Source organism: Cyclopterus lumpus, chromosome 20, assembly GCF_009769545.1.
Source record: "Cyclopterus lumpus isolate fCycLum1 chromosome 20, fCycLum1.pri, whole genome shotgun sequence".
Classification (NCBI taxonomy): domain Eukaryota; kingdom Metazoa; phylum Chordata; class Actinopteri; order Perciformes; family Cyclopteridae; genus Cyclopterus; species Cyclopterus lumpus.
This window is the reverse complement of record NC_046985.1, coordinates 6,241,462-6,260,610: the sequence shown is the minus strand read 5'-3', so window position 1 is coordinate 6,260,610 and position 19,149 is coordinate 6,241,462. Positions and strand designations below refer to the sequence as shown.

At 41.8% G+C, this 19,149-nt stretch overlaps 3 protein-coding genes across 3 annotated transcripts; 2 read left to right on the top strand and 1 right to left on the bottom strand.

Moving 5' to 3' along the window:
* The first annotated feature begins 366 nt into the window (after positions 1-366).
* Positions 367-5,237, top strand: LOC117749717 (regulator of G-protein signaling 20). Its single transcript, XM_034560422.1, has 5 exons — positions 367-476; positions 734-894; positions 2,852-2,935; positions 3,029-3,263; positions 4,333-5,237. Exons 2-5 carry the CDS (start codon positions 737-739, stop codon positions 4,519-4,521), a joined length of 666 nt encoding a protein of 221 aa, XP_034416313.1. The 5' UTR covers positions 367-476; positions 734-736; the 3' UTR covers positions 4,522-5,237.
* A 450-nt stretch (positions 5,238-5,687) lies between these two features.
* lypla1 (lysophospholipase 1) lies at positions 5,688-9,914 on the bottom strand. The gene is made up of 9 exons (XM_034560421.1): positions 9,176-9,914; positions 9,017-9,048; positions 8,852-8,917; positions 8,619-8,666; positions 8,463-8,533; positions 8,266-8,339; positions 6,691-6,792; positions 6,198-6,374; positions 5,688-6,110 (listed from the first exon to the last, which is right to left on the bottom strand). The coding sequence occupies exons 1-9, from the start codon at positions 9,242-9,244 to the stop codon at positions 6,051-6,053; spliced, it is 699 nt and encodes a 232-aa protein (XP_034416312.1). The 5' UTR covers positions 9,245-9,914; the 3' UTR covers positions 5,688-6,050.
* Positions 9,915-9,952: 38 nt separating this feature from the next.
* mrpl15 (mitochondrial ribosomal protein L15) lies at positions 9,953-12,396 on the top strand. The gene is made up of 5 exons (XM_034560419.1): positions 9,953-10,128; positions 10,293-10,450; positions 10,878-11,043; positions 11,710-11,833; positions 11,941-12,396. The coding sequence occupies exons 1-5, from the start codon at positions 10,024-10,026 to the stop codon at positions 12,276-12,278; spliced, it is 891 nt and encodes a 296-aa protein (XP_034416310.1). The 5' UTR covers positions 9,953-10,023; the 3' UTR covers positions 12,279-12,396.
* Positions 12,397-19,149: the final 6,753 nt, after the last annotated feature.

The following is a 19,149-nucleotide window of genomic DNA, read 5'->3' as shown; positions in this document are numbered from 1 at the left end:
ACTAAAACATCATCATAATCGCTTCTCAAATACATGTAAATATCTGCAGATCTGCTGCTTTTCTTTTCTTTTTTTTGCCTGGAAAGAAAAATCCTGATTGTAAATGTATCAGCTTTTCTCATCAAATAATATCATTATGTTTCTATAAATGGCTGCACGCTGCTGGCTTTAGAGTGATTGCTTCCAACCGACCATCATGCATGTGTGCGTGCATGTAAGTCCGTGTGTGTGTGTGTGTGTGTGCGTGTGCGTGTGTGTGCGTGTGTGTGTGTGCGTGTCCTCCCGAGGATGCGATGACTGCGGTCCAAGAGTAACGCCTTGTCGCTATCATTACGGCTTCTTTCTGCTCATCGCGCACACGCCGAGCGCGACGAGGAGAGACCAGAGAGGAGGAAGGCGGTTGTTGCTCATCACAATCATGTTTGTTGTTGTGTTGTTTTGTTCGCTGTTGCATTCAGCATGATCCAACACACCGGGTAGGTACATTTCGAGCTCTTTTGCATCGCGATATCTGCACCTAAACGCAACCAACACGCATTTGTTTGATGTCGACACGCGCGTCACGCTCATGTAGTGGTCGTGCATTCCGCGAGACACGTTTCATTTATGAAATGTAACAAATGTGTGACCTTTTTGTAATAATCTCTCTCCGTGTGGCGTTCGTGACCATCTTCCGTCATACCCAGCATAACCCCGTGGTCTCCGCGGTCTCCGTGTCTTCTCCTCCTCGCAGTCCATGGGCTCAGAGCGGGAGGAGATGCGCAAGAGACAGCTGCAGGTTCACCAGGAAGCAGCTGCCAGTGTCCTCCACGCGCGCCACAGAATGGGAAACACGCCCACCAACGCCTCGAACGCCTGCTGCTTCTGCTGGTGCTGCTGCTGTAGCTGCTCCTGGTAATGACACGCCGAGGCTTCCCACGCAGCGTGGGGTGTGGGGGGGTGTGGGGGGGGGGGGTCTTCCTTTCGAGACCACGCAGTTGCCTTTCGGGTTCACAGTGGCTGGAACAATCAGTCGATTTATCAATTAGGCAAAACTCAGGAACTGATTCGTTCACTGGTTAAAAACAATGTAACTGAATATTTGCTGCTTTTCTTCTTGAGGCCTTCTTGTCATGTAAATTAAATATATTTAGAATTTTGGACCAAAGAAGACATTTGAAATGGCAATGGCCTTTATTTCAACAAAAAAATAAATAATGTAGATTAATTGTTCTGCAGAATAATATATCGTGAAATATATAGTTACAGTCCGTAGTTTCCATAAGTAACAATAAAGACAGTGTTACATCAGTTGAAACTTTTCCTTCAAATGTTGCATAGATTATAAAATAAAAAAATATTCAAGATACAATATGCAGGTTTCTTAAAAATATCACTCACAATTCTATCTTTTCCCGCCACACTTTGTGCATTCAAATGCTAGTCAACACTCTTACTGTGGACCTTGTTGCCTAAAGGGTGCCGAACTAAACACCACGTGTCTGAAAACTAGAGGAATTATTGGCAGAAATGTGGTTTCAACCTGTCTGTTGTTGTTGTTGTTGTTTTTTGAAAGGCCGATGGTAAATCACAGATAATGCACTTGAGACATATCAATGTAACGCAATACTCATTTAATAGCTGCAGTTCAATAGTAGATACAACTTCCTTCTTGCCTCCGTCCTCCCACCCATTCACCAACACCACCGCCCACACCACCATCATCATCATCATCATCATCATCATCATCATCATCATGGAGAAACAGGAACACGGGGGTCCTGTGACCCACACTGGATCCCATCCTCTGGGGTTTTAATCTGCTCTGGAATCATCCACCGTTAACTCGTGCTCCGTCTCGAGGACGGTCAACCTGTCGGCGTTAATTCGCTCCACTGGGGAGGAGCAACGCGTTGAGTCTCCGCATCTGTATCAACCCCATCCGACTGTTGCACGGCTACACGTTCCCCGATGGGATGGCTAACAGTGGACTCACACCTGAACCAATTAAGCCAGCTGCTACCTCGGGTGTTGGAAACAGTTTACTACACACTGGCGATCCCCACGGGATACTTTATTATTTACGTAAATGTTCCCAGAAGATCCTCCTGAAATCTACTGGAGGCGTTCTTTCATTTCAGATGTGGAACAACCGACATGCAGTGTCTTTAATACATAATAATAATAATAGGCCAACATAAGCTCTCTGTAATGGTATGCATCAGAAGGAATATACTGGTGGGTGGTTTTTAGTGATTTGGGCGACACTATTCAGGAAATAGACTAAATCCTGGAGTCTTCTTCCTGGCAGCCTCACCGCAACTCCAGGAAAACGCACTGCCAAGAAATAGTCCGGCATATCCAGCAAATCCATTGTTCCTGCAAACCACGGACACGTTGAGAGTGGCAGTGTTTGCATTGGGTCAGAGCAAGTGTTATTATTAAGCGACCGCTATTCAAAGTTGCGTGGTATAATAATGGGTATAAAAGGCAGGAGAGTCCACTAGGGGCAGATGGGAGAGGAGGTGGATGGGTCAAACAAACAAACAATGTTACGTAACGACATTTAATATATATATATTTACAGTTGTTGCGTTGTTGCTTAAACCCAACCAAACACTCCACAACGTTAACCACATGGCATTGTGATATGAAATGTATTTTTGCTTCATGCTAAGCTAAGCTAGCTGTCTGCCGCTTGCGCCATCATATTTACAAGTGTGGCCACATACGTCGTACCATGTCGTGTGTTCGAGACATCGCTGTTTGACAGGTTGGATTTGACATTAAACCGACTCCAGAGTTATTTTAAATGCTCGGCTGCAGCATCACATCTGGACGACGAGCCTCATTGTGTTATTCTTTGTTCCAGTTTGACTGTGAGGCGCGAGGACGAGATGATACAGAGGTCCACGTTTGAGCGCCGAACCGAGGGAACCGCTAATTGTGACGAAAGGTAACGGCTGAACGCCGACACCCTCCCGCGTGTCGCTGCTGAGAGAATTAAAATAACAGGGAACCGATGCCAATCAATTCTTTCACATTTCAGCCCGAAGCCCACTCTGGATGACGCTCACTCCTGGACGATGTCGTTCGAAAGGGTGATGAAGAGTGCGGCGGGTCGCGGCTGCTTCCGGCAGTTCCTGCGGACGGAGTTTAGCGAGGAGAACATGATGTTCTGGATCGCCTGCGAGGAGCTCAAAAAGGAGACCAACAAGACGGTGGTGGAGGAGAAAGTCCGTCAGATATACGAGGACTTCATCTCAATCCTCTCCCCAAAAGAGGTGAGCCACTGTCTGTTGTTATGGCTGCAATGATTATTACATTACATGACATTTAGCTGACGCTTTTATCCAAAGCGACTTAAAATCATGTTACATTCATACACTGTAGAGACACAGCTACAGGGACAAAAGTGTCTTGGTCAAGGACATATCGACTAGGGCAGGGATTGAACCACCAACCACCTGATTGAAAGACAGACATGCTAACCACTGACCCACAGTCACCCATTATAGTTCTGATATATATACATATATATATATATATATATACATATATATATATATATGTATATATATATATATATATAGATGTATATATATATATATGTATATATATGTATGTGTATATATATATATATATATATATATATATATATATATATATATATATATATATATATATATAAATAGACCTTCAAAAATGGAGCAGGAGACATTTTTGCTTTAAATAAAAAAGCTTAATTTGTTAACAAAAATGTTGCCAATTAAAGAGGAATTTCACTCCTACGGGCGTCGCGTTATACCGGTATTAACAATAACCAATAGCTGGAAGCTAACGGTGCTAACAACGCTAACGGTGCTAACAACAGTAGATGAGCGCAGTCTGCTCAGGGCGCCATTACTCCGATTTATCTTTACATAACAAATAGTGGTTTGCTGCTGTATTAAGCCTTGAGTTTTGAATATAGCACCTTTAAAGATGAATTATAAATTAGGATTATAAAAAAAATTTTTAAATGTTCTATAGATGTTGCAAAAATTTCGTTTTTGTCACTTCTCTCTGCCCACGATAGTCGTGTAGTTACAATCTGATATAATATGGGCCCTTTTTTTTTATTGCTGTACATATATTCACACACATAATTTGTTAATACAGGGAATATTTCCAGCAAAATCTGTTGCTAAAACTAGTACGCTCGTACAGCATGTGTCTCCTTAAAGTGCCAGTAAAGCCAACTGTTATGTCCCCTCTAAATTAAATTAAATAAAAGAAAATGGTTGCATATTTAATCATAGGAGCCCTTTAGTTTTCTGCCATTTCCACCTTTGACCTGCTCTTCTTCTCCAGGTCAGTTTGGACTCGCGCGTTCGAGAGGTGATTAACCGCAACATGCTGGAGCCGACCTCGCACACGTTCGACGACGCTCAGCAGCAGATCTACACGCTGATGCAGAGAGACTCCTACCCCCGCTTCATCAACTCATCTGCGTACACGGATCTGGTGAAGAGCCTGGAGGAGCCTCCCCCCGAGCCATAGACCCTCCACCGCCGCACTCTTAGCTTTTCAAATGTTGGCGCATGCGTCCCGCCCGAAGGAGTCTTGTGTTCCTGTTGGAGTCCTGCTATTTAGAGAGAGAGACAGACGGGAAAATGAACACTGCATAAAACCGGTGTTTATCCAGCTGTTTACTGCTGTTTATTTACCCATGATTAGCTTCCCCAAATACTCGGAGCGAACAAGAACAAACGCTATCCAGCAGTAGTCGCTTGTTCGAAAACATATCTATATTTTTATATAATCCCTAGCGCTTGACATTGCACTTTTCTACCTTATTCAATGAGGGAAAGCATGCATCTGTGAGCACTGCATTTGTATTTAGGTATATTGTGGGCCTTAATGCATATCCAGTTCTTGTAGAATCCAATAGGTTTTATTTAACAGTAACTTAAAGAAGAAGGAAAGTGCCTTGGAATAAGATCTTCTACACGAGCACCGTGACTCTAACATGACAATGACTTCACATGTTGGTGCTTTCAGCTCTTCTCAAAGATAAAAGTTTTTACGACTCGATGAGCTGACACCCGGAAATAGATCGTCTGTGTTTCAATACTGTGATATTAGTCAAATTATATTTAATTTAAACAAAACGTGGGCAAACTGAATACATGACCACTGATATATTTGTGTATTTAAAAATAGATTTGTGTGAAATAGTTAATTGAATTCTCACAAATTAAATAAAGCACAATCGTATGTTGTTTTTGCCGTTGTGTTCAACATATATATATAAAAAATCTATATGTATATTTTATGTATATATTAAATGCTTCATATGTGCATTGCATATTAAGCTGCTTTAAAATGTAAACTTTTTTTGCAGATGTTCTTTGGTTGAAAATGTTCTGGGTGACTGCTCTGGGTCACCGTAGAAACATGGCGGCCGGCTCCGGGAAGAGAGCCCCCTCCTTAAGGCTCATTCTAAGGCAACGAAAGCACAACGATTCTTAGTTTCCGGTCATTAGTTATAATTAAAACCTACTTCCCCCTAAATCTTACATACTGGACCTTGAAATAGAAAAAATATCAGCAATTACTTAAAAATTCAGAAGCTGGAAGCAACAAACGTTCATCATTTTTGATTAATTAATAACTTGTTTTCGCATTACTAGACATCGGCTCCATTAAAAAAAAAAAAAAGGGCATTAAACAAGAGGCCATTTATTGTGAGATAGCAGGTATTAAACCATAAAGTATAGCCCTAGTTATTCCAATACATATGTTTCCTGTCAGAAATGGCTCGTCTCAATGGGAAGTAGCTTTACAATCAAGCAGCTAATGTTACTCTAACACTAAGGGGTTGTTTGTGGCTCCAGGTCAGGATGCAACAGTGTTTATTGTTGTGCTTCTCCGGGTTAACACAAAGCCCCCGTCCTGTCTGGCTCTACAAGTAGCAGCGTGGTATTATTGTCAAGTAAGTCAGTGGTTCCCGGAGTCCGCAGAGTCACGCTGGGGTCGAGCCCAGAGGACTCCGATGGCGCCGTGCGGTTGAGCGGCCGCTCCCGAGTTCATTCGTCGCTGATGGGAGGAAGCCGCTTCTCTATGAATCGTTTGATGTCCACCATTTCCTGCACAGATATGGAGTTATGAAACAGTTATGAAACACACGACCAAACTGGAGCTCCGGAGTCGCACGAGACGCTCCCCACGCTGACCTCAGGACAGGCGCTGTGAGGCAGACCCCGATACGACTTGAAGGTGACGTTGCCCGGATTGACGAGGCTTTTCATCTTCTCCGCCGTCTGGCTGCCGAACATAAAGGGCACCAGGGGGTCGGCGTCTCCGTGGCACTGGAGGACGTGCATGTCCTTGTTAACACTGCTGCCAGATGCCTGAGAATAGAAGAGATTAGGATTATTCACATTATCTTGTTGTGACAGATTAGGATTGAGCTACAATATATTCCTTTACTGTATTTCCATTACAAGGAATAGTTCACAATAAAATGAACATTGGGTGCATTTTTATGTATGGAATATATATTGTGTATTGCATATGAATATTAAGCAATTAAAAGATGTTTGGATTTGCAAAGACGAATTTGAACTTTCAGATAAACAATTTCTTTCAAGCTTCTGTTTTAGTATTTTTCTGAACCACTGAGAGTGAAAATCAGAATTATATCTGTATATTTTATAATCTATATACCTGAGGGAAGGAATTGCGGAGAGGAAGCCAGCAGCTCAGAGCGACGACTCCAGCTAGCTTCTGCTGAGTTGTCAAAGCCGTATAGAGAGACAACGCTCCACCCTGGAAAAGACCCAAAAAAACAATCCTAGACGCATATCACACATCTTTGTTATCAACAGAGACAAAAAGAACAAAAAGAATCCTTTCATGGAGGCAAAGAATGATTGCATAACAAAATCAGACCCGACTGTCATCCTCTGAAACTGACTGGCTGTGGATCGCTGACTGGCTGTGGATCGCTGTGCGTTGCTGCAGAGCCGCCCAAAGGGATACTGACAACTGATTTGTTGAATCACAAATCTCTCAAGTTCTACTCTCGGTGTTGACCTTGAACTTTGTGGTTTTCACAGAAAGGATTAAGGGGTTTTGTACCAGATCTATTTATTGACTTCCTGGAGCCTCTTCTGGTTGTCTGGCAACTGTTCAGAGCCGAGAAACAGTTCAATGCACAACCCACCGTAAAAATGTCATGTTTACACCAACGGAGATGCAACATGTTGACAATAATAATAATAATACATTTTATTTGTATAGCGGCTTAAAAAGGTACTCAAGGCACTTTACATAGTAAAGACAAACAATAGAAGCAACAGCTAAACAAGAAAGATGACAATAGTGAGAAACCAAATAAAAAACTAGTATCACAAGGCTAAATGCAGATTTAAATAAATTAGTTTTATTCGCCCCCGCGACCCTAATGAGGATAAGCGGTATTGAAAATGGATGGATGGATAGTTTTATTCGCTGTTTTGAAAGTGGTGACTGATGGAGAACGTCTGAGGTGAAGGGGGAGAGAGTTCCAGAGGGAGGGGGCAGCAATGGAGAAGGCCCCGTCCCCCCAGGTCTGATGCTTGGACAGAGTAGGGGGGGTGAGGAGGCTGGCGTCAGCAGATCTGAGGTTGTGGGTGGGGGCGTGTCGGTGCAGGAGGTCAGGAAGGTATGAAGTGGTTTAGGGTTGTGAAGGGCTTTGTAGGTGATGAGGAGAATCTTGAACTGGATTATTTGTTGTATGTGGAGCCAGTGGAGGTTTTTAAGGACCGGGGTGACGCTAAGTGATAAGTGAGCTTTAGAGGTGCTGGTGGGTGGATAGTGTTACTTTTGTGCAGAGCTTTTCCCGGTTTCCAATCCAAGCTAACCAGCTACTGGCTGCAGCTTCATATCTAACTGACACATGAGTGATATGTTCTTCTCATATAACTCTCCACCAGAAAGCAAATTCCCCAACATGTTCCCCCGACGTTGTTGATTGAATCATACACACCACTTGCACCAAATCAGGTAATCCTACTCTTTTGTTTGATTCATAATTATGTATCATGACACTGTAATTCCTTCACACCAAAGTAGAAAGTTCTTGACCTCTGAATTATTCTAAGCATGACTTTTATTACGTATGCACAAGTGCTTTGAGAAGTGCACTTATGTGTGTGTACTTTTTGGATTTGGTTATTCAAATACATTAGGTACATAAGGACTGATTACCTGTGAAAACAATGTTGTGTAACTAATCGTTTGCAGTCAAGCCAAACTTACTTGTGAAAATCCCCCCAGGAGAATTCTGTGTGACGGTATTCCATTTTTCACTTCTTGGTCAATCAAGGCTTTAACTGTGGAGACATTTTAAAAAGGAAATAACACTGTCACAAACATAAACAAGCTCTTTATGCAAAAAGAAATTGCGGCGCATCTCTATAATCATGAAATGGAAATAAAAATTGTAAAATACATACTGTTCTCCGACGCTCTTTTAATACCAGCCTCATCTTCATTGGCATCTGGGCTCAACCCATAGATATCAAACCTTAACAACGAAGGGAAAACATGCGAGGCTCATTGTATTTGTGATGGACGCAGTCTCCTCAAATAGTAAATACTGTGATACTTACCAAGAAGGCATGGACATTCTCATGTTCAAAGAAACAGGCATGGTGGGACTGTAGTCAAGGAGGAAAACACAAATCTAAATGTGGTTTAACTGCACAAAACATACACATAATGCACCATTAATGTATATTACAGTGGAAGATATGCCATATAATGCCTTGAAATAAGGTGCTTTCAGTCTTGTTATTGTCTTGTAGACACCCTGTGTGATGTTATAGCTGCTGTGAATACTTACGCGTGTGGACAGATGTATTTCACATGTGGTAACCTGATGCCTGCGAAACCTTCTGCCCAGCCATGGCTGTCATGTTGGACACAATTAAACCAGTTCAGATACAAGTGGACATGCAGGCAATCATAATGTTGCCCCAAAAGAAAAGCCGTTCTGTACGTCACTTACCCAGTATCACCAAGGCCATGCATAAATATCACCTGCATAAAACACACAGGTAAGGTAAGAAGCAAGTAGTGTGTTTATTCCTCTAGCTGGGTAGTTATCTGGTTTACAGTTGCATTTCTTTTAACTTCAATACACGTGGGCTCGTGTGGTCTGACTTACCGCTGCAGTGGCTTTCCGGGCAGCAGGCACGATGGCAGGTAAAGGCACTGACATGTTGTTGCCGCACATACAGCGCTGAGGCAGCCGGTGGGGACGAGTGAGCTACTGTCGGCTAAAAACGATGTCCGCCTCCACTGTCAATCTGGGTCGATCTTAGTCCCGGAACCGTGGCCGTCAAATAGCGAACAGTTAAAAGACGAATGTCGAGCAAAGGTGGAGGTCAACGAACCGCCGCCTCGTATCGCCTCTGGCAGCCGTGAATTTATTTGTAGAAGTTGAGTTTTTGTTAAAGAATAACACGCCGCCGGATAACACTATTCAGCCACCTGAACTGACACGGTTTGTAGTCCCGCCCCTCGTCTACGTGATTGGCTGTCGCCAGAGGTTTTCCACGGACGGAGAGCACAGATTGGATCGTTGTAATGTCAATATCCGCTACTTTAATAACGGCGAAACCGCAAAGCTCACTTCGACACCGCTGAAATATAGATTATGCAACAACATAATATTCAAATATAAAATATATACTAGATGTATGCATTGAACGTGGCGCATATTGTCTCGTGACCTTTGACACATATTTGAAAGGCCACGTGTTGTTTTTGTATTTGTTCTTTTTTCCGCTTAAACGTTAAAACGGTTGTTACATTTGCTTTGTTGACCTTAACGATACTCACGTGTAATGACAATCACCAATTGCGCATCACAGCTCAACAGCTTGTAGTACATTTTGATGGTGGTCGTGCTTTTATTTTGAAACACGAGCGAAGAAGAAGTACTTCCGCTCACCTCGGTCATGTGACCTACATGTCCTTGGGTTTTGTCACTGACATGTGAGCAACAGAAACATGTCTTTCCCCAAAAACACAGGTGGTAAAGCGTTGGGTGTTTTGCAGAATCTGCCCCGGATAACTTTAGCAAACTTGCGGCCTGAACCCGGAGCCAAAAAGCCGGTAAGTTTTATTGTGGCATCTTTATTAAAGATATACTTTGCAGCTAGCTTGCATAGCTAGCGTCAGTTAGCACGTTGTGTTTGTCAGTGGAGACACACGATAACATTTCTGTCTGTTGTTTTGATAGAATGATGAATTTAAAAAGACATGTTCTGTAATCGTAGGAGACGCGGCGGGGCCGAGGACAACATGGTGGCAACAGAAGCGGCCGAGGACACAAAGGAGAGCGGCAGAGAGGCACCCGGCCTCGGCTGGGATTTGAAGGGGGGCAGAATCCGTTTTATCTCGCGATCCCTAAATACGGATACAATGAGGGACACAGGTAAAAAAAAACTCGTCACCTATTCTCCACCTTCTGGAACTAACCAGTGAGTGTTTTGCAATTTAAAAATGGATTCTATGTTTTAAATTACACAAACAAGTTGTCATTAAAATGCAGGCAGCAAATAGCCTTTGACTTGTGCACAGTAGCATTCACTTTACACATATTTACAACTAGATAAATCAAATTTAAGTTGCAGTCTTATGAATGTGTATTTGTCACAACACCTGGTAGTAAAACTCTATGCAAATCATCAAATCCTACACTTTGATGCACATGTTTTTGTTTTTTTCCCCGCTTTTGTTTAGTCAATAATTCAGTCAGCGTAGTTTTTGCACAGATCATTTTTGTATTGAATATTTAGCTAAACTGAGGGCCAGATTGTGTTTCCCACCATTAAGACCAGTGTTGGTGTGCTCCTCCTCAGTCGACGGCCGCAGTACCAGCCGCTGTCATTGAAACGACTGCAGTACCTGATTGATCTGGGAAGAGTCGACCCAAACCAGCCCATAGACCTGACCCAGCTGGTCAATGCCAGAGGAGTGACAGTCCAGCCTCAGAAGAGGGACTATGGAGTCCAGCTTGTTAATGAGGTATGCTTCAAGCTTGTTGTTGATTATGGACTTTTGGACCCATAGCCTCAATGAAACAAGAGTTTAAAAAGTTGTAACTGGAGATTACCTCGTTGAAGAAGATATATCGATCCATTACTTCTTGATCAATTATTAGAAGCTTGAGAAATGGATTTACATGTTTTGTTTCGGCTCTAAAAGCCTCCACCACTCTGTACCAACCATAGCTGCAGTGAATTCAATTGCATGTCAGAAAAAAATACAACGTGGCACTATTTGTATAAACGTGTAGTATTTACTATACATCACCAGCAGAATTCGTTGGTGCTTTAAAGCTCTAGCTTGATTGATTTCTATAACACTGCAAGGAAAATACCCAAGACGTCATTAGTCTAGAGACTGGTTTTGTTTCCATTGCTCACTGAGCCATATCATAATAATTTAGACATGGTAACGTACATTGTGAAAAGATCCCGTGAATTTTTGCTGAACAATTAAACCAGGTATTCAGGATGCAGACCAACGGGTCCCTCTGAGGCGCTTCGATCGTCTTGTGCCAGCAGGTGGCACTACATAACAATGTTGTCAAAAGATCAAGACGCTGTTTTTGACCTCCTGTGTCGTTGTTTTTCTTCTTCACACTTCTCCACCAGAAGTTCCTCCTTTCATGTGCTTTCTCTGTTCCAGGGTGCCGACATTTTTGCTGCAAAAATCAACATTGAGGTTCAGAGAGCTTCTGAAGGAGCTGTAGCTGCTATTGAGAGGAACGGAGGGGTCATCACGACCAGCTTCTATGATCCTATAAGTCTTGGTAACTATTGACGGATCAGTCTAATACACTCACTGATGTTATAATGTTCATCTTGTGTATTTTAGATAATAAATACAATCTCTTTTTTTTTTCTTTTTTTTTTGCAGGGATTCTAATCAAGCCTGTCCCGTTCTTCTTACGTGGGCAGCCCATTCCGAAGCGAATGTTACCGGGCGAGGATATGGTCCCGTATTACACAGATGCTGAAAACCGGGGTTACTTGTCAGACCCAGAAAAAATCCAGCAGGCCCGGCTTGCCCTGGCACAGAAGTATGGATATATTTTGCCAGACATTTCAAAGGATGAACTGTATCGCATGCTCTCCCTGAGGAAGGATGTTCGACAGATCTTCTTTGGCCTCGCTCCAGGCTGGGTCGTTAGCATGCCAGAGAAGAAGATCCTGAAACCAACTGATGAGAAACTCCTGAAATATTACAGCTCATAGGTGTGAGGAGGTGTAAAATAAATGTTTATGTACAGTATCTCATGGCAGAAATCAGAAAAAATACAGATTTGTGGATGTTGAAAGTTTCAATTTTATATTAAAATCTGGAAAAACTGTTTCAGTAAGAAGTGTTTCTTTGTGTTTGCGTGGCTGACGTCTGACGGCCTCGTGTCAAAGCACAACTGGCCCGTGCCGCATGATGGAAGGAACGTGTAACAGGTGAGGGGGAAATAAGGAAAATAAGATAACTCAAAGAATGAAAACAGGAAACAGATGCCTGGTGATGTGTGCTACTTGTGAAAAGGGTTGCCTAGGCCGTAGAAGGGGAGTTTTAAATTAGTCATAGGCAGCTGTATCCTGGTGTGGACGTTCAAAAGATCCCTCTCCATCCTCTTGGAGTACAATCACAGGCAAACACATACATACAACGCTGCACCCGTTAGGCCTCGGACATAAAAGCGCCATTAAAAAAAAAAAGTTATGCTTTGATATATAAGGAAATTACTGTGACTTAATCTTGATGTGATATTTATCACCCACTTTCCCAAAATGTACACTTTCACTGAGTTATTACACACATTTCAAGTTTTTTTTGTTTTTCTTCTATTTCACAGTGCTGAGATTATACAATAACTTGGCTTTCATTTATTTATTTTTTTAAAGTAGAATCTCATTAAGATTTTGAGATATTGCAATCAACACGTTATGGCACTAAACACCATGCCATGTACCAGAATATACTCTGAGGTTTGGGCTGTATAATTGTTCTCTTGTGTTTGAACTCTCCATTACGCTAATGTTTATTTTTTTTAAGTCAAAATGGCACACTCGCTATAAATAACTTTGTATTTTACACAGATATTGTCTTAAGGAACGCTGCCATAGTGTTTCTGCTGGTTTAAAAACACTTTATCAAAGGAAGCATATGTTTGTGTGTGTGTGTGTCCGTGTGTGTGTGTGTGTGCGTTTGTGTGCAAAACCACAAGCATTGTGTTTCTATACAAAGTCCCCTATGCCATGTTAGTTGGTAGGCAGGTCTCAATTATTATTATAAGAACACAAGAAAATATGATCCAGCAAATTGTGAGTTAAATATAATTAATTTCATTAAGTTTTGTTGAAAAAACAATACACATAAAGCATTTTAGGCGTGGGTCTTACCGTATTTGTACATGTGTGTTACCATAAGAGACAAAAGTTACACTTTGATGACTGCGTGTGGTTCCCTGAGTGTTTTCCTGAATCTCAAGTATCCAATAAACTACACAAGTAGTGGATACGTACACACAGCCGGCCCTGCCAGGAAAACCAGCCCAAATCCTTACAGCATAATACTTTAAATAAATCAGGCCACAGGAAAGAAACGGCACAATCATTGTTTATGGCAGAACTGCAGCGCTTATCTTCAAAGTAGCAGATCCTTTTGAATTTGTATCAAGTCTCAGACGAGCGAAAAGGGAGAAAAAGAGCGAGCACGGACATCAAGTCTGTGAATGTGTGGCTGCAGAGAGAGAGTGTGCCTAAGAGAATAAAGAAATCCAATCAGGGGAAAGTCTCCATCAATTACACAGAACACGGCCATTCACTTGTGTTAGTCGGTTTCAGGGCTCTGGTTTCCTCTCCAAATAATCTAATGTCTGAGTCTAACCAGTTCACACTATTTAATTAAACATTCAAGCATTGCTGCCAGAGCCGAGCAGACCGGATTGTTTTGGTTATCTGCCGCTGTGAGTGAGCCGTTTAAGACACAAATCACGGTGTCTCGCAGGTCTCAGTCTAGTTCCAGTTATTAATGAGGGCTAATTACAGCTAAATGCAGCCGTCTTCTCTTCTGTCTGCAGAGGAGAGACGCGTCGGCCTGCGTGCTGCTGCATCAAGGTCAGATTTACACAAATACTGGAGGGGAAGTTAGTGTCCAGAAACATGGATATACATATATTATATTATATATGATAAACGTCCCGCTGTGGCACAAAGCCAGTAACATCCAAAGCTCGTCTGTCTGGACGATCAAAGAACTGGAAGACTCATTCAATTCCTCAGATAAGACTCTTATCATGAATACAATTCCTAATTTACAAAGAAAGGCCCTATTTTTCAGCATGAGTGGAGCTTGGCCTCGTTAGCCAGTCTGCATGATAGACAAATGCAATACAATTAGACCAGTGTGACCAGTTGAAGAGCCAGACTGAAGATTTGATGGATGTTTTCTTGAATGAATTAAAATTCTGACCTCGTATTTCAACAGTAAGTGCACATTAATCATTTATCATTTTGAATTAGATTTTTTTTAAATGTTGTGGACTGCAACTAATGATTATTTTGATTATTAATTAGTCCTTTGATTGTTTTTAAGATTAGATATTATATTTTCTGCCAAAGAAAAAACAATGAATATGTCTCTGTTAAATCTTAAATATATTTGTACTTTTATACTTTTAAGTATTTAATGTGTTTTAAGTTATTTTTTATTTTATTTCTCACTATTTCTCAGTTTTTTTATAACTTGCTACTTATTTATCTCACTTCTTCAGTTAATAATTATCATTATGTTGTAGCTTTTGAATATAAAAAAAATTAAAAAGTGACATCTTGAAATTGCTTGTTTTCACCGAACCGCAGTCCAAAACCCAAACATAATGAACTTACAAAGACCTGAAACAAAGAAAAGCAGTAAATCCTCACATTGTGAGACACCGGAAATAGTAAATATTGATCAGTGGTCGATGATGTGAGCTGGATAAAACCAGTGCAAATGTGCAAATCCTCAGGACTCTTTTGGCTTTGCACCCTGCACATGGCTACACCTGGTCGGTTGGAGTTTGTGTTTGAAGTCTGGCTGAGCCCGGCCTGTTATCTCTGCTCAGAGGTGGGGGCATCATTGTGTTCTGCTAATGAGGCCACATTAAGCCTGTCTACACCAGGGGGGCATGTAATCCTCTCAGCTGGCCTGACGTAGGGCCGGGCAGGGCGCTGTTTACACGGGGAGTGTGGAGGCTAGCACTCAGGACCCCAGCCCTTAGTCTACTGTTGAATCTGCTCAAACACGTGATTAAGAGGTGGAGGTGGGAGCTGGGGGGGGAGAGAGACACACACCACTGCATAGAATGGTGTCTGACTCTTGACAGAGGGTATCTTGATGCTGGCCTGCTGTGCCCCATACAACACAACACAATGCAATACAGTCCCTCGCCGCGAAGATCGCGGTCATATATCCCCTTCACACCTTCCAGGCTATGAAACAATGCGGCGCTTCATGAATGAGCCACTGTAAGGAAAGTCGGTGGGATGGCACTGAGGACAGTTAGGAATACAGTGCTTCATTACCGGAGGTCAAGTCACAGGCCTCCTGCTTTACACTCCCGGTGTTCTCTTCTTCCGATGGATGCCTTCAGGTCGGCAAATCCTCACTTATCCATAAAAAGAGAGGAGAGTCAAGAGTTCATCTTCATTGAGAAAAGAAAAGCTATAGTCCGCTGCGAGGAAATGTGGTCAGGAAAGCATCCTTTTCGTCTACGAACCACATCAGACGATAGGAATAAGTGCTCCAAATCCAGCCGACGTCTAACCCCAAGCGTCATCCAGAGAATCCACGCGGGCCCTTCTTTGTAAATCCAACTGTCTCGTACTCTTGCAGGTCTTCAGCTCTACCTGTGCCCGCCCGGCCATCACCGATCCAAAGTGAAGAAGGAGAGGAGTGTCCCATATATGAGTTCTGTCCAATACAATGGCGCATTGTGATCAGAAAGCCACTGAGAACAATCCCTATTCAGAAAGCATTGTGTCCATTCTGCTTGTTTGGCTCTGAGACAATGCGATGATACCCTACTGTCACCTTATAGATTAGGATTCATCAACAGGGCCAGAAAGAAGGGCAGATTGGTTTTCTATTAATAGGAGGAATTACAGATGATTGGGACTGTTTTTGAATAAGGTTGAAATAAGGTTATATGATATTCCAAAGAGGAGCAGCATACTATTTGACCCAAAACCTCTTTTTGAAACATTTGTTTGATTGGGACAGCGCCTCTTATCATTTAGGCCGGTGTAAGCATATTTATTTCACTATTTAACTCACACTATAGACATGATTTCACATCCACATTGTCCTTTTCCAGTTTGTCATCATAAATGAAGACATGTTCATTGATGCTAAACGGTCTTACTGAAGGGTTTAAGAGTTTTAAGGGTTAAGAGGTCACCGCTAGACTTAGTTGTTAGTTTTATCTTGGTTAGTGTATTAGGGTTTTTTTGCTAGCTAGCTATTCCATCACAGCTTTGTGGAATATATTTGCTTTGACAATTATAGGAATTTTCCTCACCTCATGTTTTGCAGGGTGAACTTCCTGTTTAATGTTTGCCCCGCCCACCTACGTGACGTCGCACCAATGAAGACGTGCATTACCCGTATGTAGTTTAAAAAAAAAAAAAAAGTTTTTATTTTCACTCCACAGAAGAGAAAATAAACTCTGTTATTCCATTTGACCAAATACCCCAATGGTCATTAATTAACTAAACATCGTTAATTAAACGTCCTGCATTAATCCAAAACTTTGGTCTAATATTTAGCCGACTCAAGTCACGGAGAAGCTCAGCCGAAACCGACGTTATTGTATTCACGCTGAGTCGTTCAAGCTAATTGATTAAATCCATTAGTGCTTTTCACAGCGCGTTGGAGCGCGCGTCCCGTTCAGCACCCCGGATGTGGATTCTGCCTCTAATTCTGACACGCTGTGAAGAAAACGGGCACCCCTCCCCCCTCCACCAAATACAAACAAACTATTTATTCAAATGAGTGAATACAGCCTACAAAAAAGATGTATTTATAGGTTTATATTGATTTTGATTTTATGTCATCCTCCTCTCGTTTCGACTGATACAAAATGCTTTTAAGTCCACCGTTTTTATCCCTTACCAATATCACAGTGTTGATCAGGTCTTTTTTATTAAGATATCAAGCTCCACTAGGCCTGATTTACTTCATGTGCAGGGTTAAAACTATAAGAACTAATAGGCTCCTAACCGGGACATTCCCACAATATAAAAGTTTGCGCGTGAGTTTTCTCCAAATGACCAAAAAGTAGTCCTTTTTTTCCTTGTGTATTAACCTCTCTGCTCTCAACCATAATACACACAGGGTTCACAACTTCAAGAGGCAGCGTGAGTGGCTCGTCTGCCGGGACAAAGCCGTGCAGGTGCCGGTATTACTGCGGGTCCGTGTATTGCAGATGTCACGTCGCCGCTGTCCCCATCATGGCGTCCATTGTCTGTGTAATGTGAGTCAGCAGTCTCAAAGACAGATATTCATTGAAACCACGCAGAGGAGGCGAGCACCTGTAATGCCATCTTATTATATCAAAGAGGGATCCCACGGAGAGAGCATGGGGGTGCACAGAAATATCATTTATAATTTGTGCATGTTTTTATATGTTCCCACAATATTCTTTTCAGTGCCAACGTCATTGTACTAATTGTACTCAATAGTAACGTCATATCTACTTTATCCTTATGTCTTATGCTTTGTTCCACCACAATAGAGCCATCGTGTACCATTCATGAGTGTTTATAGTGCTTGGAAAAATATAATTTATTCCGATATTTTTGCACTAAACATGACATTATTATCAAATGTTAATATTAAACTAAAATATTCCTATATTAATAAAGTGTGTGTATTCAAGAGTGATTAATATGCTACTCTGCTTTTATGTATAATATGGATAAGATCATTTAAAGTTGTTTTTTTTAAGTTGTTTTTTAAATTTGCTGTATTATTTTTAAATATAATATACATTGTGTTACAACTGACACAAATAATTTCAGCAGGTATATAATTGAAAGGCTGCAAGGGGGCAAACACTGTAGCCATCCTGTGGTTTCTGTGAGTCTGAATCTCTACTGAAGTTTTGACCCATTTCAATACGCTTCATCTCTTCTCTGGGGAAGTCACTTTAAATTAATAAATGTCAGAGATTAAATTACAGCTATTTTTGGGGTTTCCGAAGTCCTAAATGTGAGCTCATCACGCCTCTTTGTACACATCAGCTTTTGTGTCGAGCAAATATTTGTGAGCCGTAATCGTGTAATAAACACTCCTTGATCATGTGTGTTTCTGTCCTGTAAAATGTACTTTGATAGAGACAGTGGATGGCCGATAAGAGCTGAGAGCCACAATGTAATTAGTAACCAGCGCGGCCTCCTGGACACTTTGATGTTCACCTATCAATACCTGCTGCCTTTCAGGACCTATTGATTAGATTCCATGTCTCTCCGATAGGCACGAGGTGTCATTTGATTTGACCTAATATGGATTTAATAGGTGAATCAAGGAACATATCTATTTTTTCTCAAATTATAACGCAAGACCCACGTGTCATCGACTCTTAATATGTATGCGCAGATATAGGAGCAGTCAAACGTATTGATTATTGGTGATTAAAGAAAGATGAAACAAACCTAATGCCAGTCATTTAAACCGCTTTATTTTTTAACTAAGTCATAATTTTACTTTGATCAGTTTATGCATGTATAAAGAGTGACAACGATGCGATTGGGTTCAACACATTATCTTTAATGGATAAGCCAGATTGGTTCGTGGATCTTTTAGATTAATTCGAGCTTTTCATGTCGCCCTTTTGTCATATAAAAGCCACATTGAGTTGCATTACGGATCTTAAGTTTCGTGGGATGGTTGATTGGGGTGTCAGATGGGCCTATCACCGTCCCGAGAAAACACCTGGATTTCACACCTTAAATCCACTCCTCCAGGCCTCCCATTGGTGGAGCTCCCGCATATATCCGTCACAGTGCATCCCCAGGAGGATGACAGCGAGCCCGCAGCGGAGCCACAACATCATCACCATCTGTAAAC

What these genes read in the sequence shown, in the direction of transcription:
- LOC117749717 (XM_034560422.1), top strand. Translation starts at nt 737, where the DNA reads ATGGGCTCAGAGCGGGAGGAGATGCGCAAGAGACAGCTGCAGGTTCAC. An exon ending in TGCTGCTGTAGCTGCTCCTG is followed by an intron (nt 895 to 2,851) that starts GTAATGACACGC and finishes TCTTTGTTCCAG; the next exon opens with TTTGACTGTGAGGCGCGAGG. An exon ending in CAATCCTCTCCCCAAAAGAG is followed by an intron (nt 3,264 to 4,332) that starts GTGAGCCACTGT and finishes CTTCTTCTCCAG; the next exon opens with GTCAGTTTGGACTCGCGCGT.
- lypla1 (XM_034560421.1), bottom strand. Translation starts at nt 9,244, where the DNA reads ATGTGCGGCAACAACATGTCAGTGCCTTTACCTGCCATCGTGCCTGCT. An exon ending in CATGGCCTTGGTGATACTGG is followed by an intron (nt 8,918 to 9,016) that starts GTAAGTGACGTA and finishes CCAACATGACAG; the next exon opens with CCATGGCTGGGCAGAAGGTT. An exon ending in AAATACATCTGTCCACACGC is followed by an intron (nt 8,667 to 8,851) that starts GTAAGTATTCAC and finishes CCTTGACTACAG; the next exon opens with TCCCACCATGCCTGTTTCTT.
- mrpl15 (XM_034560419.1), top strand. Translation starts at nt 10,024, where the DNA reads ATGTCTTTCCCCAAAAACACAGGTGGTAAAGCGTTGGGTGTTTTGCAG. An exon ending in GGATACAATGAGGGACACAG is followed by an intron (nt 10,451 to 10,877) that starts GTAAAAAAAAAC and finishes GCTCCTCCTCAG; the next exon opens with TCGACGGCCGCAGTACCAGC. An exon ending in GAGTCCAGCTTGTTAATGAG is followed by an intron (nt 11,044 to 11,709) that starts GTATGCTTCAAG and finishes TCTCTGTTCCAG; the next exon opens with GGTGCCGACATTTTTGCTGC.